Source organism: Tetrapisispora phaffii, chromosome 10 (assembly GCF_000236905.1).
Source record: "Tetrapisispora phaffii CBS 4417 chromosome 10, complete genome".
Taxonomy (NCBI): domain Eukaryota; kingdom Fungi; phylum Ascomycota; class Saccharomycetes; order Saccharomycetales; family Saccharomycetaceae; genus Tetrapisispora; species Tetrapisispora phaffii.
In genome coordinates this window covers 505066-518284 of record NC_016529.1, presented here as the reverse complement: position 1 = coordinate 518284, position 13219 = coordinate 505066, and the positions used below count along the sequence as shown (strand labels likewise).

Here is a 13219-nt window from a genome sequence, read left to right as displayed (position 1 = left end):
CCCAGAAATGTCATTTAGAGCGACGATTAGGAGTCGTGAGAAGCAGACGTTATGGTTCAAAACAATCAGTGCACTCTCTTCGTTACACGAGAATATTAACTTTACTCTAACTTCAAAGTCACTCATTGCATGGTCAATGAATTCCACAGATACTTGTTTATCTCAGGCTATCTTTGATAAGGGTATATTTGATGAGTTTGAGTTTTCTCCAAAAGATATCATATTCGGTGAAACTGGTTTACAGAGAGTAACAGATGTACGGGGTCAAGATCATTGGCTGTACTCATTTCAAACAAATGGTAAGCATTTGACTACAATATCAAAAAACATGGATAATGATAGTATAGAAAAATTCACATTGGTTATAAATAATACTGCTAATTGCCCAGAAAATTTGACAAATAGATTAATGGTGTCAGTAGAGATGGAAACATTGATAATCAAAGAGTACTCCCCGCAATTTCAACCAGTGAAATATGACCCCATAATTATTAATTTGAAGTATAAGAAGAAGTTTTTAGACGTTTACAGCAATTTCCCTTCTGAAAATCCATTAGACCCTAAACTTATCAAAGTGTTTGCAAAGGCTGATAAGGAACTAAATGATACAATGTTTAATGTCAATTTGGATTCTGGAATTCCTAATAAAGATAAATTAACTTCTGTTGATGAAATAAATTATGTCTGTTGTCATCAGATTATTTTAAGAAACGTTTTAGAAAACTGCAATAGCAGTGTTACAGAGGAGCTAAAATTGGAGATAAATATTAATAAGTTTATTGTCACTGCGTTTACAAAAGCTGTATACGGAAAAAATAACGACTTACTAAGAAATGCTATCAGTATGAGCAATACGATCAGCACTTCAAATTTGGAGCATTACTGCTTATTCACTACTGTCGATGATACCGATGCAGATGAGAATTCTTCGAACAACCCAAAAAAGAATAATAATACCAAAAAATTGATTACATTCAAATTGAAATATTTCAAGAACTTTTTAAACATATTAGCACCACAAAAAGGATCATCATTTACAAATGAAACAATTAATATATGGTTTTGTCATCCTGGAGATCCAATTTTAATGGAAATAAACATACCAGGTATCAGATTAGAATTGGTTCAGGTAACCGATGGAAATGACTTGACCTCTGAAACTGTTAAGAATACTCCAATGACTATATCCATATCTCCAGAAAAGGATAAAGTTTCTGTTAAAAATCCAATGAAAAGTAACATGATTCAAAATTTCAATAATGGCAGCATTATAAATAATTATAATAATAAAGACAGCACCAATGGCAGCCCAATAAGACAAACTATGAGCCCACTTAAAAATTCAGCAATCTTAAAGGAACAACCAAACAGAAGTCCTTCAAAACCTTCCAGCATGAGAAGCTTATTTGTTAACGAACTGTCACAACAATCTACTGAAAGTGGTGCTATTCTTTCGAATGCTGGGAAATTAGCTTCTGGCACTGTTACAGATACAATGCGTAATGAAGACTCTGGATTCCCAGCTCTTGCAGCTCAAAGGTCATCTACTGTGATCAAATGGGGTAAAAGGCCGCAACTACAAGATTCAGATTCTAACATATATTCACCAAGTTACTCACAAAGAAAACTTAATGACAAAGAAGCTCTGAAGATAGAGAAAAAAAAGTTTATAAATAAACTAAACAACGTTGAGTCTCAATCAAAAGAAAAAGAAGATAATGGTTTAGGACCAACTCAACAGGATGTTGTGAAAGGTTTATTCGATTAATTAAATACAACATCTACTATTATAAATAATAAACATAGCATAGTATTGAATATGTAACTCCACACGCATAAACACTCTTATAAACTATTTGATATACGACGCTGGTTGAACTGCTTGATGTTCACCAATACAAAATAGTTAGCGATGAGATGAAAAATTTCAGCACAAACCTTTTTATATATATGATTCAAGTTATCTCATTTTAATTTCTTTTAAAAGATGGTACGTACACATGTATATGTGTATATACATAGATACATGAGTATCGAAAGAAGTAGGTAAGATATTGCTCATGTCATATAATCCTTATAACAATTTTGATAACAATAACATTAGAAGAGAGCTGCCGAAGCCCACTTCTTCTGGAGTTTTGGGAGGTAACGGAAATTATGAATCATCAAATCGTGATTCCTACAATAATAGTAATTACATGACTAACAACTATCATCAAAATATACGTGGACATACTATTCCTAATAACAACAATTCTAATAATAATTTTTCCCCTTACCAAGCTACCAGTAACATGACCCAAACTGAATATAATTATCAGCAAAATTTATATGCGCAGAATGGCCCAATGTTATATAATCAACAATGGACTAATCAGTTGAATCATCCTCCACCAGGAGCATATTTTGGTGCCAATACAGGAAATCCCAGTAATGCTTATGCTAGAGGTTATTATGGCAAAGGATCTTCACCAATATACCCGACAGTTCCAGTTTCAAATTCATCAGGAGATAGTATTGGGCAAAAAAGGACATGTGAATTTGAACGAGAAGTGGAAATAAATAAGAAGAGAACAGAGTGTATAGATGCAACTGAAAAGCTCACAGAGACTGTAGTCAAAGCAATTGAATTGAATGCAGCAGTATTACACCAGAAATCAATCATTGAAGAGCAGGAACAAAATATTCCAAGGTTAATACCTTTTAAAGAAAGTAACTCTGTAAATGCTACTAATAAAAGTGACACTAATGAAGTGGAATCATCTGAAGCGGATGACAACTCAAGTTCCGATAGTTCTGCAGATGAACTCTCTAGCGAAGATAAAGCTAAGCCAATATTGGATGATTCAGATGTTGAAGCTGATACAGAAAACAATAAGATAGTTACTGTTCCAGGAACAAATATTTCACTAATCACTGATGAAGATATAGAAAAATGGAAAAAGGAAAGAAGGAAGATGTGGTTGTTAAAAATATCTAATAATAAGGAAAAGCATATCGAAGATATGGGTATCAAAGCTGAAGATTTAAAGGGATCTAATAGCATATTTAAGGAAACGAAAAAGAATAAAGAGTTCATTCAAAAGATCAATAATCAAGTAACGAGAACCAATCCAAAGTCAAATTTGAATATGAAAATTATCCAAAGAGAAATGCTTAAAGAGAATTCCAAGATATTGGATTTTATTAAAGAACTAGGGGATGCACATTTATTAGACTATGAATTAACTGAGTCAGAGAAACTGCAATTGTTTGGAAGCGTGAATGATCAGAAGAACAGACGAAATGACTTCAACTGGAATAAAGGAAGAAACAGTTTCAAAAATAATAATCAAAAATCTCCAAGAGATGCTAAACCTAGATCAGCCAAATATGCAAAAAATAATGAGTATTTATTTTAACGTTACATAGTGTTAATGATAGAAATTGCATACTTTGTAAAATTACGAGATAAAATTGGCATTGCATTTTTTTTTAGCTTTATACAAGATAAATGTGTTTACACAGAAGTTGATTCTCTTAATTATTACATGATAATGCAGGATTTTTTTTATTTAGCTTATATTTACGTTTTTTATTGTCATCTTTCTTATCCTTATTACCAGTGGTAGATCTTGGTTCAGTTCTGTTATTAGCTTCACGGTTATACGATCTTTGCATATTTCCAGCGTATCGTTCATCCTCTTCTTCTTGTAATCTTCTTGCAAGATCCTCATCTGTTTCCGCAATTGGATTTTGTTGGGCATTAGAGTCAAAACCATTAACCACATTTGGCGTATAAGTGTTCTCATTATTCTGGGGATCAGAGAATGGATTATTTGAACTCGTGTGTTGTTCTACATTACCAATTGGAAGTGCAGCATTACTAGCATATTGATTATTTTCATCTGCGACCCTTGTGATAAAATCACCAGTATAGAATAAATCATTGGAACCATTAACAGATTTTAGAGATTGCCAAACGATATCCTTTTGATTTTTAAATCCTAAATCGGTCACTAAAGTGTATAGTTCATTGTTTAATTTGTAAAGAGTACTGAAGTGATCGTTTCTGAAAAAAATCACAAACGATCTTTCCATTATTATGGATTTCAAATACTCCAATCCATAATTTGTTAACTGTGTTGCAGATCTAGCCAAGAATGACTTTATGTAACCTGCATCGTTAACAACCTCTTCTTTATTCGCGACATCCAAATTTGAAGTGGTTATGTCATATGCTTGGATCAACACATTTTGAGCATCCTCATAAGAATACTTTGTAACATGTTGATAAGCCACAGGGTCTACTTCTGGATCAATCATCCAACCATGAACAACTCCAACATTATAGAGTCTAAATAAGGACATTTCTGGACCATCTACGAATGTGCCATTGAATTTTGGGTTAATGTTTAATCCGTTATGTAATTTTGGTAAAAGTTGTAACAACTGATTAATATCTAGTTTGTCCCCGTTAGGAAATTGAATCCCAATGTTTGCTAATATCTGAATCAAAGTTGACAATAAAACAGTTTCAGACCTATTAACGTATTCGATTAAAGTCTGAGCTGTATAACTATAATTTGGAGAGAGAAGTAAGATATTCGTTAGCGCAATAAGAGCACATGGTCCATTCTCATTTTGAAGAATTATCTTATTTTGGACACCATTCAAATGAATCAATTTTGTCTCAAAATGCAATTCACTCATTGCTTATAACACAATTGATTGGTTTGTAGTGTCTGTGGCACTAGTTCAACTGATCAACTCACTAAAATCTCACTATTGAAAATCTGAAGAAAATAATAAAGTTGGATGAATTAAACGTCTATTCCTCAAACTTTTGAATTTCCAAACAATATCCAGTATTTCTATCTCCTCTACATAGCAATTGCTAACCCTTAAGTATACTCTATAAACCAATTTGTGTTTTAGAACAGACAATAGTACTCTTTGGAAGTGAGTATTCTATAAAACCTCCGATCACCCCCCTTTACAATGAACTTTTTGTTGACACCCTGCGACCACGAGTGGAAACGTCACAAATGAAGGTGTTGGTTTCAGGTGACAGTAATATTTTAGATCAGGTCAAAAGTGCAAATGGTGGTATTTATTAGATAGGTACATGGTTTCTTGTATTCATTTCAATATCTTAATAAAAAATTAGCGGTTAACATGCAAGTATGGCAGTGAATAGTAGATAAAAACATACATATATTTATATGTTCACAGATTTATATATTTATATAACTGAGATTAATGAGGTTGTTGTAATAATGTGTCAATATTGATGCATTGCAGGTTGTAGTTAATCACTTGTCTGCCACTAGCATCGTCAAAGTGTTTTCCAAAACCAACTGTAGTTGTGTCTTGGTGTCCTTTGAACCCGCCGGCCAAGGGGCCTGGCCCCCATGATGGTGTGAAACAAATTTCATCCCAATCGCAAGACTCCTCACATTTATAGTGCAAGGAAATCCAGTTCAAGTTTCCGATTAATTCATCAATGGCTTCACGACAGGAACTGATTATAGAAGTCTCCTGGCCATTGATACTATTGTCATCTTGGGCGGCGGCCTTGACGATTGGCATCAACTTATTGTTGACATCATAAATCTTTTCGATAACATAATCGACGATGTTGACATATGCAGACCAAATCAAGAAATCACTTTCAGTAACTAAGTCAGTTGGGGGTCTTGCGTATTGATAAGTGGCAAAGTCACGATCGTAACCTAGCTCAGCTAAATTTTTATCAGATGGAGTGAACCTAAGGACAAAATTCAATGTGTATTTAGTTACATCAACAGCAATTTGTTCGGGAGTTCTCTCGTCACTGTGTAGTATTTTCTGAATGGTCTTTAGCATTGGGGAAAATTTAGTAATAAACTCATCGAAGATTTCTTGCCAGTCGTTACTTTTAGTATAATCAAAGTCGTTCTTCAATATTTCTTCTAAGTCATTGACAATATCGCTTTGTAATTCAAAAGTCATATGCTCATTCAATAATCTTCTTTTCATTGGGTTCACATCCATTGGTATTCTATTGATACCGGTGACAAAGTGTCTGTAATCAATTTTTATTCTCTTATCACCTTGATCGTGGGCATTTCCTGCTTGCAACCAATTGTATTGACGTGCCAGAGAGTAGTTGTCTAATATCGATTGCCAGTAATACTCTTTTTCTAAGATTTTCTTTTGCTCATCAGTTAATTTATCTTCAAGCAGCTGGTTATTCTCTACGGGCCAGCCATTCTCAACAGATATAACAGATGGGCTTGGTAAACCAAGTTCTGTGGCAGGGTTTCTCAAAGGAATATTAGAAACTAGTTCAATGTTATCCTTTTGGAAATCGCAAAGAACAATCTCAAACCCAATTTCTACCCTAATCAACCCATCTAAACCTAAAGGTTTACCCCATTTACATATGTACTCTGCAAAATCCCTTTCAGGCATCTTATTCTGTCCTGGATTAGCTTCTTCGAACTTCTTCCTCAACACATTATATAGAAGTTCTTGGGTATCCATCTCGCCAGTGGTGCTTTTAGCAGCCGAGGCACCATCCAAATAGATAAATTTATTCATATCTCTTGTCGCTCTAAATGTCATCATATGCGTTGCCGCCTTCAAAGCTGAAGGGCCATTCGGAGAAGGCCCCCCAGTTGGCGAGTTACCGGCTCCTAGCCCTGCTCCTGCTCCTGTCTTTGATGAAGGTTTTCTGGATCTAATTTTCAGGGATTTCCTACCATACGACGAGTATCTAGAACCAAAACTATAAGAAAACTCATGATCCATTGCAAGCCACTCGAATGACCCAGGGACCTCTTTCTTCCCTGCTCTGTACAACAATGTGCCCTTTGGGATCACAGCAGGAAAATACGAAACACCTAGAGGATGTATATCTGCTGGACCTTGTCTTAGCACAGCGTAAATGGAATTGAAGATGTGCGTGCTATTAACAAAGTCGACATCTACCACATAGTCTCTGTAGTTCTGCCAAGTAATCTCGTCTGAAGGCACTCTCACAGGACCTCTGACCATGCTATCCACAGACGGTGGCATCAGAACCATAGAAAAACTCACCAACAGCAATATAGCCGTGCATGTTATTGTAACCGCCAGTGTATTAAAGCTAAAATCAATCCTCATCTCGGTTCACCGTACCTTAGGTTGCAATGGGATGTATTGCGTTGTTACGATAGCGGAAGCAAATAGAACTGACCTGAACAAAGAATACACACAACCCTTCACCTTATATACCAAGTAAGTTTTTACAGACAGAGAACAACATAATATCTGCCTCTTTTAGAATTGGGGTGCAAATTGCAGATACTTCGAGATCTGGAAGTTTTGTCAAAACGCCTCGAGCGCCAAGCCTTTTTAACAGTGCTGAATAAGCAAACAGTGCATACAGTCTGCTGATTAGAGAAGAGGATAGTTAAGAAGTTCATCAATTGTGGAATGTGTTATGGTATTGTTTCTACAGAGACGTATTTAGTGTTATATGTGCTTTTCTGTAGGAGTTATTATATCAACGAGTCGCCGTTGTTTGGGTTCCAGGTGTTGTTGTTGCTGGTAGTTGTCGATGTTGCTGGGGTCATCGCTGATTTGGAGGTGCTTCTCATTGGCTGCAAGGGGACAGAGAAGCCCGGTGGGAGGGTTGATTTGGCAGAGGAAGTGGTGTCAGTTTTTCTGTTTAATGACATCACTGGCGTGCTGGTGCTAGGGGGGGTGGTGATGCTTGGAGTGCCGACAAAATCGCTGAACCCGTCTAATGTGTTAGACGGTTTACCATATGTTGTGGTTGACGGCACTGTGGAAGTTGGAGCCTTTTTCAATGGATTGCTTTGTGGCTGTGGCTGTGAAGATGAGTGAACTGGAATGGGAATGTTTGTAGGAGTCTTTTTGACAGGAATGATTGCCGGAGTGGCCATGACTGGTTCTTGCGGAAGTGATGATGATGACTTATTTAAGCCCATGGAATCCATTGCAGCAGAGTCGATGATCTTGTTAAAGTTCTTGTTGCTCTGGCTGTTGCTGGTGTTCTTCTCTAGTTTACCTATGTGGACTTTCTGTATGTCCCCAGATATCTTGTTGATAACCTTGATGAACTCAGTGTATTCGCTAGAATTTAATGTGTCTGTAAGAGAGTAACTCCAGATTAGCGGCAGTAATTGACAGACTAATATACTTTCATCCTCTACTAGATTTGGTACAATCTGGAAAAATTTTAATGATTTCATCAGAATTCTCGAATCTCTACTTTTCATCGATTTAAATAATGGCAACACTTCATCACAACAGATGTATGAGTCTATGGTTTTCTTTTCAATTAAAGTCTCGAACGACTCGACACATATGACTTTTATCTTTAGACTAGTGGTCTTTGTGAACAATTTTGAGATCAATGGTAGTAAAAATTTCTTCACTGTTAAAAAATCTATACTCTCTAAAATTAAAGGAACGTGCATTAATAACTTTTCTTGAGGCACGATGGAGGTCTCTCCCTCCATATCATTCAATACCGAGGTTAACAAAGGTTTCAAAATGTTCTCTATGTATTCATTAGACTTAATTTTTTCCTTTAGAATATTTAAGTTATCGATCAAACCAGTAGTGGCATAGGCTAATAGTACTGGGAAATTTGTTTTGTTAGTTAAAACGGGTAGTATCCTCTCTTGAAACGATAGTTGGGAAATTGTAGCACCGATCTTAATAACAAGGCTTAAATTCAATGAAACGCATCGTGAATTAACATTCCTTTCAGCACATAACTGATTTAATAAACTTAACAGCACTGCTAAAAACTTCTTTTGTAGTAAGGTCACTGGGAACTGTGGTAATAATTCTTCTAAACCTTCTAAGAATATAAGTTTGTCCTCGTTACTCTTGGTTGGTAGGTCGTCTAAGAAATTTAATGTCTTGATCATTGGATCCTGGAAGAATTCACTCTCTAAGAAATTTGTAATATTATCATAACGTGCAAAAATATCTCTGTTGATCAACATTGGGATACAGTGTCTCAACTTCGCAGGTAACTTAATAAATACATTGTCCCACGACATCGTACTTACTTTCTTTTGAAATTTAATGTATTCATCCTTATACTCAGATGTCGAGTTTTCTGTATGTAACAAACTCTCCTTAGAATACAGTGAATACATCAAGAGACCTAACGAAAACATATCACTTTTTGTGGATACAGCGTGATCTAAAACTATTTCAGGTGCAGTGTAATCCAATGCTAAATGTATAAAAGCAGGAACTCTAGGATCATAATGTGGAATGTCATATTCCGTAGTCGAATTGTTACCATTATCAGGTAACTTCATGATATGGCCAAACCCAGAGATCTTCCAGTCGGAGTTTTCATTAATGAAGATAGTTTTTGGTTGAATATCTAGATGAACAGAATTTGTTCTATTATGAATAAAATCTAATGCATGTACCAATTGAAAGATACCCCTGTGAATCACGATTTCGTCCGTTACATGTCCTTTTAAAAAATCCTCTTCATCATTCTTCTTAGTAAAAATAGTCTCCACAGTACCTGTAATAAATTCTGATACAAACATGAAGTTTTTACTGTGTTCTTCTAATGGCTCTAGTAATGTTAAGATATTTGGATGTTTTAAACGAGCTAGATTATTAACTTGGTTTCTCAAAATATCGTAGGCCTCTTCGAGAAGTTTCCTATCATTGCTAGATGTTTTCGACTTAATAATACCATAATTGGATAGGTAATTTTCAAATAGTTTCTTATCAAAGATAAATATTGACACTTTGGAATTGGATGAGCCACTAGTTGCAGTCTTCAATCTACCTGTGTATACGCTCCAAGGTTCTGATGTAAAAGTAGCAGAGGACGAAAAGCTATATTTACTACTGATACCAGATTTAGAGCCCCAAAACATCATCTTATGCTAACTATCTCTAATGCAACTCTATAATTTATTTGAACAACAAGCAAATGTAAATAAGTAAACCGCTTACTATTTTAATGCACCAAATAACTAGTTAATTTGAATATTCACAATCACAGCAATCAAATGTTGATGCAATGCAACCTCAGACGTAAGACACTGTTCTTATATCTATCTTTAAAAACTCACCAAAATATCAAATTGTTATTTTAATTTAGTTGATGGTTTGTTTTTTTCCAAACTAAAATATCGAAATCCTATGGTTACAGTCAATGCCATAACTTTCAATTCTATAAAATAAAGATTCTTTAATATTAAAATTGTCGGAAGCATATAGGAGTAATGGAGACTTAGCAACTGGTTCGTAATTAAGACTTGTGAAACTACAGTGGGGACTTTATTGTTTAAATAATTTATCCGGCTTACAGGTATAATCTTGTAGCGAATCGAACAAAGGGTCTCGTTGACAACATTCAGATTTTTGTTTGGATAAATTATATGTGTTGGCCTGGGATATTGTATTGCCAATTATGTATCAACTACTAGAGGAATTAAAATATTTTCTTTCTGTTGAATCTTTAGATTCACGTATTATAGCTGAGCCTATTAATCTGGTTGATCCTGATGAGAAGGAATTCACAGCTAGTAAGAGGAAGGATGCTAAGGGTAAAAAAAATAATAAGAATAAGAGTACAATCACTGTTGTAAATAAGCCATTATGGAATACTTTAGAATTTAAACTTTACTATGTGGCCTTCGCCATCGTCGTTCCTTGGATGTTGAAAGTTGCAATGGATGCCAGCAGTGAATCAAATCCAAATTATCCAGCATTTGAAGGTTTATTATCGAAAGGCTGGATGTTTGGCAGAAAAGTTGACAATAGTGATTCACAGTATAGGTTTTTTAGAGATAATTTAATGCTATTGGTTGGTCTAATGATTCTTCATACTTCAGTTAAAAAAGTTATATTAATTGTTCTAAAAAGCACAAATAAAATAAAATTTGATTGTATTTTTGGTATGATATTTATATTTGCCCTACATGGAGTTAATTCAATACGATTGATGAGCCATGTATTAGTTGTATTTATATTATCGCATTTACTAAGGAATAATAGAAAAACTGCAACTATTGTAATTTGGAGTTATGCTATCTTTAGTTTATTTTTTAATTCTATCTTCTGGAATTATCCATTGGGTCAAATATTAGACATACTATCTCCTATTGATTCTTCATTTAAGGGAATTATTGAAAGATGGGATGTGTTCTACAATTTTACTTTATTGAGAATATTAAGTTATAATTTAGATTACCTACAGAGATATTCCGATTTGAAAGGAAATAGCGGAAGTAGAAGTTCGTCTATTGAAGAAACTAACACTTCAAATGACTCTACAAAAAAAACACAGGCTACTGAAAGAGAAAGATTAATATATCCTCATCCATTAGAAGAATATCGTTTTGCAAATTATTTTGCTTATATCACCTATGCTCCCTTATTTATCGCTGGTCCGATTATTACATTTAATGATTATGTTTATCAGTCAAAGAATCAATCAGCATGGATTAATAAAAAAGCTATCGTCAGTTATGCTATTAAAGTATTCATAGCTGTACTAACTATGGAAACTATATTACATTTCACTTACGTTGTAGCAGTTTCAAAGAGAAAGGCTTGGGGTGGTGATTCTCCATTCCAAATGTCCATGATTGGTTTGTTAAACCTAAATATTATTTGGCTGAAATTAATGATTCCATGGAGATTATTTAGACTTTGGGCTATGATTGATGGGATGGATACGCCAGAAAATATGATCAGATGTGTTGACAATAATTATAGTGCCTTAGCATTTTGGAGAGCATGGCACAGAAGTTACAACAAATGGGTTGTTCATTATATCTACATCCCATTAGGAGGATCAAATAATAGAATACTGACAACTTTAACAGTTTTTTCTTTTGTTGCAATTTGGCATGATATACAATTGAAGTTGCTACTATGGGGTTGGTTGATCGTATTATTTTTATTACCAGAATTATTTCTAACTAGATACTTTTCTAAATACCAGAGCTCGAGATGGTACAGACATATATGTGCAGTAGGTGCCGTGATTAATATTTGGATGATGATGATTGCAAACTTATTTGGATTCTGTTTGGGAGCGGACGGTACAAAGTTATTTCTGAATGATATTTTTGGCTCTTTGTCTGGATTAGCATTTTTTATAACTGCAAGTGGATGTCTATTCATCGCAGTCCAACTAATGTTTGAACAGAGAGAAGCTGAAAAGAGAGCTGGTATTTTTGTTAAATGTTAAAATATATAGTTCAAGAAAGAAACTAAGTAAACTATGTTTTTTCTAATCAATGCAAATTTATTATGAATATATAATGTAAAATTTGTGACCAAGATGCAAATATGAATGTTTATATAAAAAATAGTACTGAATCGAAACTTATTTCATGCTTTTTTTGTATTCTCCTGGTGACACAACTCGTCTCTGAACCCATAAACCCTTCTTCTTCAACTTTGCTCTACGTTCATAAAACCTGAATTTCATTTCTTCTCCATCAAATTCAGCAGTTGTTTTACCTTCATAAACTACAGCTAAACCCTCTTTAATCATTTCAAGACTTATGTTTCTCCATCCCAACCAGGTCCAATAGACTACTTTAGCCACACATCTATTGTACTGATCAACAGATAACGGTTTCATCCAAATGTATCTGCCTAACAGTTTGTAACTTAGCCAAACTAAAGCTTCGTCACCAAACGGTTGAGTGACTCCACCGAAATGAGCCCTCTCTGGGGCGTCGACAGCATATATTCTGACAGGTATTGTGGGAAGATTTCTTAAATTCTTATATGGCACTTTCAATTGCATAATTGAATTGGAAGAGTAAGACTTTTTCTTAAAGTTAAGAATACTTCTAGAAAAAAATGATTTCGGTGAAACAACACTTTTGCTCTTAGTTTTCTTGCCAGTTGATATATATTTATCATTGTTCATACTGTCATTAATGGGGCTCTTTGGGACACGTCTTATCCATCCCCATCCACCAAGAACCCCACCAGGTGTATGATAGAAATGGAAATTATCCCCATCACCAACAGCTGTTACTTTCCCATAAAGCCACCTTTTCCTAAATATTCCAATTGGGATATCAGTAGCCTTAGATATTTGTCGTAGATACCTGTTATAACAGAAATATGCACCAAATGTCGAACCTGATATTAAACAGGAAAGTGTAATGACTGAATATTTTTGATCATTCCATAATGAACTTTTCTTATGATTTGAACTATCACTCATTCT

General features: G+C 34.6%; 7 protein-coding genes across 7 annotated transcripts; 3 read left to right on the top strand and 4 right to left on the bottom strand.

Annotated features, from left to right (window-relative positions):
- Positions 1–7: 7 nt before the first annotated feature.
- DDC1 (Ddc1p) lies at positions 8–1768 on the top strand (the record flags this gene model as incomplete). Its single annotated transcript, XM_003687439.1, has 1 exon — positions 8–1768. The coding sequence occupies one exon, from the start codon at positions 8–10 to the stop codon at positions 1766–1768; it is 1761 nt and encodes a 586-aa protein (XP_003687487.1).
- A 292-nt stretch (positions 1769–2060) lies between these two features.
- RSA1 (Rsa1p) lies at positions 2061–3401 on the top strand (the record flags this gene model as incomplete). Its single annotated transcript, XM_003687438.1, has 1 exon — positions 2061–3401. One exon carries the CDS (start codon positions 2061–2063, stop codon positions 3399–3401), a length of 1341 nt encoding a protein of 446 aa, XP_003687486.1.
- A 118-nt stretch (positions 3402–3519) lies between these two features.
- Positions 3520–4692, bottom strand: MIY3 (Miy3p; the record flags this gene model as incomplete). Its single annotated transcript, XM_003687437.1, has 1 exon — positions 3520–4692. The coding sequence occupies one exon, from the start codon at positions 4690–4692 to the stop codon at positions 3520–3522; it is 1173 nt and encodes a 390-aa protein (XP_003687485.1).
- A 546-nt stretch (positions 4693–5238) lies between these two features.
- TPHA0J02300 (uncharacterized protein) lies at positions 5239–7128 on the bottom strand (the record flags this gene model as incomplete). The annotated part of the gene is made up of 1 exon (XM_003687436.1): positions 5239–7128. The coding sequence occupies one exon, from the start codon at positions 7126–7128 to the stop codon at positions 5239–5241; it is 1890 nt and encodes a 629-aa protein (XP_003687484.1).
- A 377-nt stretch (positions 7129–7505) lies between these two features.
- On the bottom strand, positions 7506–9896 carry SCY1 (Scy1p; the record flags this gene model as incomplete). The annotated part of the gene is made up of 1 exon (XM_003687435.1): positions 7506–9896. The coding sequence occupies one exon, from the start codon at positions 9894–9896 to the stop codon at positions 7506–7508; it is 2391 nt and encodes a 796-aa protein (XP_003687483.1).
- A 536-nt stretch (positions 9897–10432) lies between these two features.
- TPHA0J02280 (O-acyltransferase) lies at positions 10433–12220 on the top strand (the record flags this gene model as incomplete). The annotated part of the gene is made up of 1 exon (XM_003687434.1): positions 10433–12220. The coding sequence occupies one exon, from the start codon at positions 10433–10435 to the stop codon at positions 12218–12220; it is 1788 nt and encodes a 595-aa protein (XP_003687482.1).
- A 138-nt stretch (positions 12221–12358) lies between these two features.
- On the bottom strand, positions 12359–13216 carry LCL3 (Lcl3p; the record flags this gene model as incomplete). Its single annotated transcript, XM_003687433.1, has 1 exon — positions 12359–13216. One exon carries the CDS (start codon positions 13214–13216, stop codon positions 12359–12361), a length of 858 nt encoding a protein of 285 aa, XP_003687481.1.
- Positions 13217–13219: the final 3 nt, after the last annotated feature.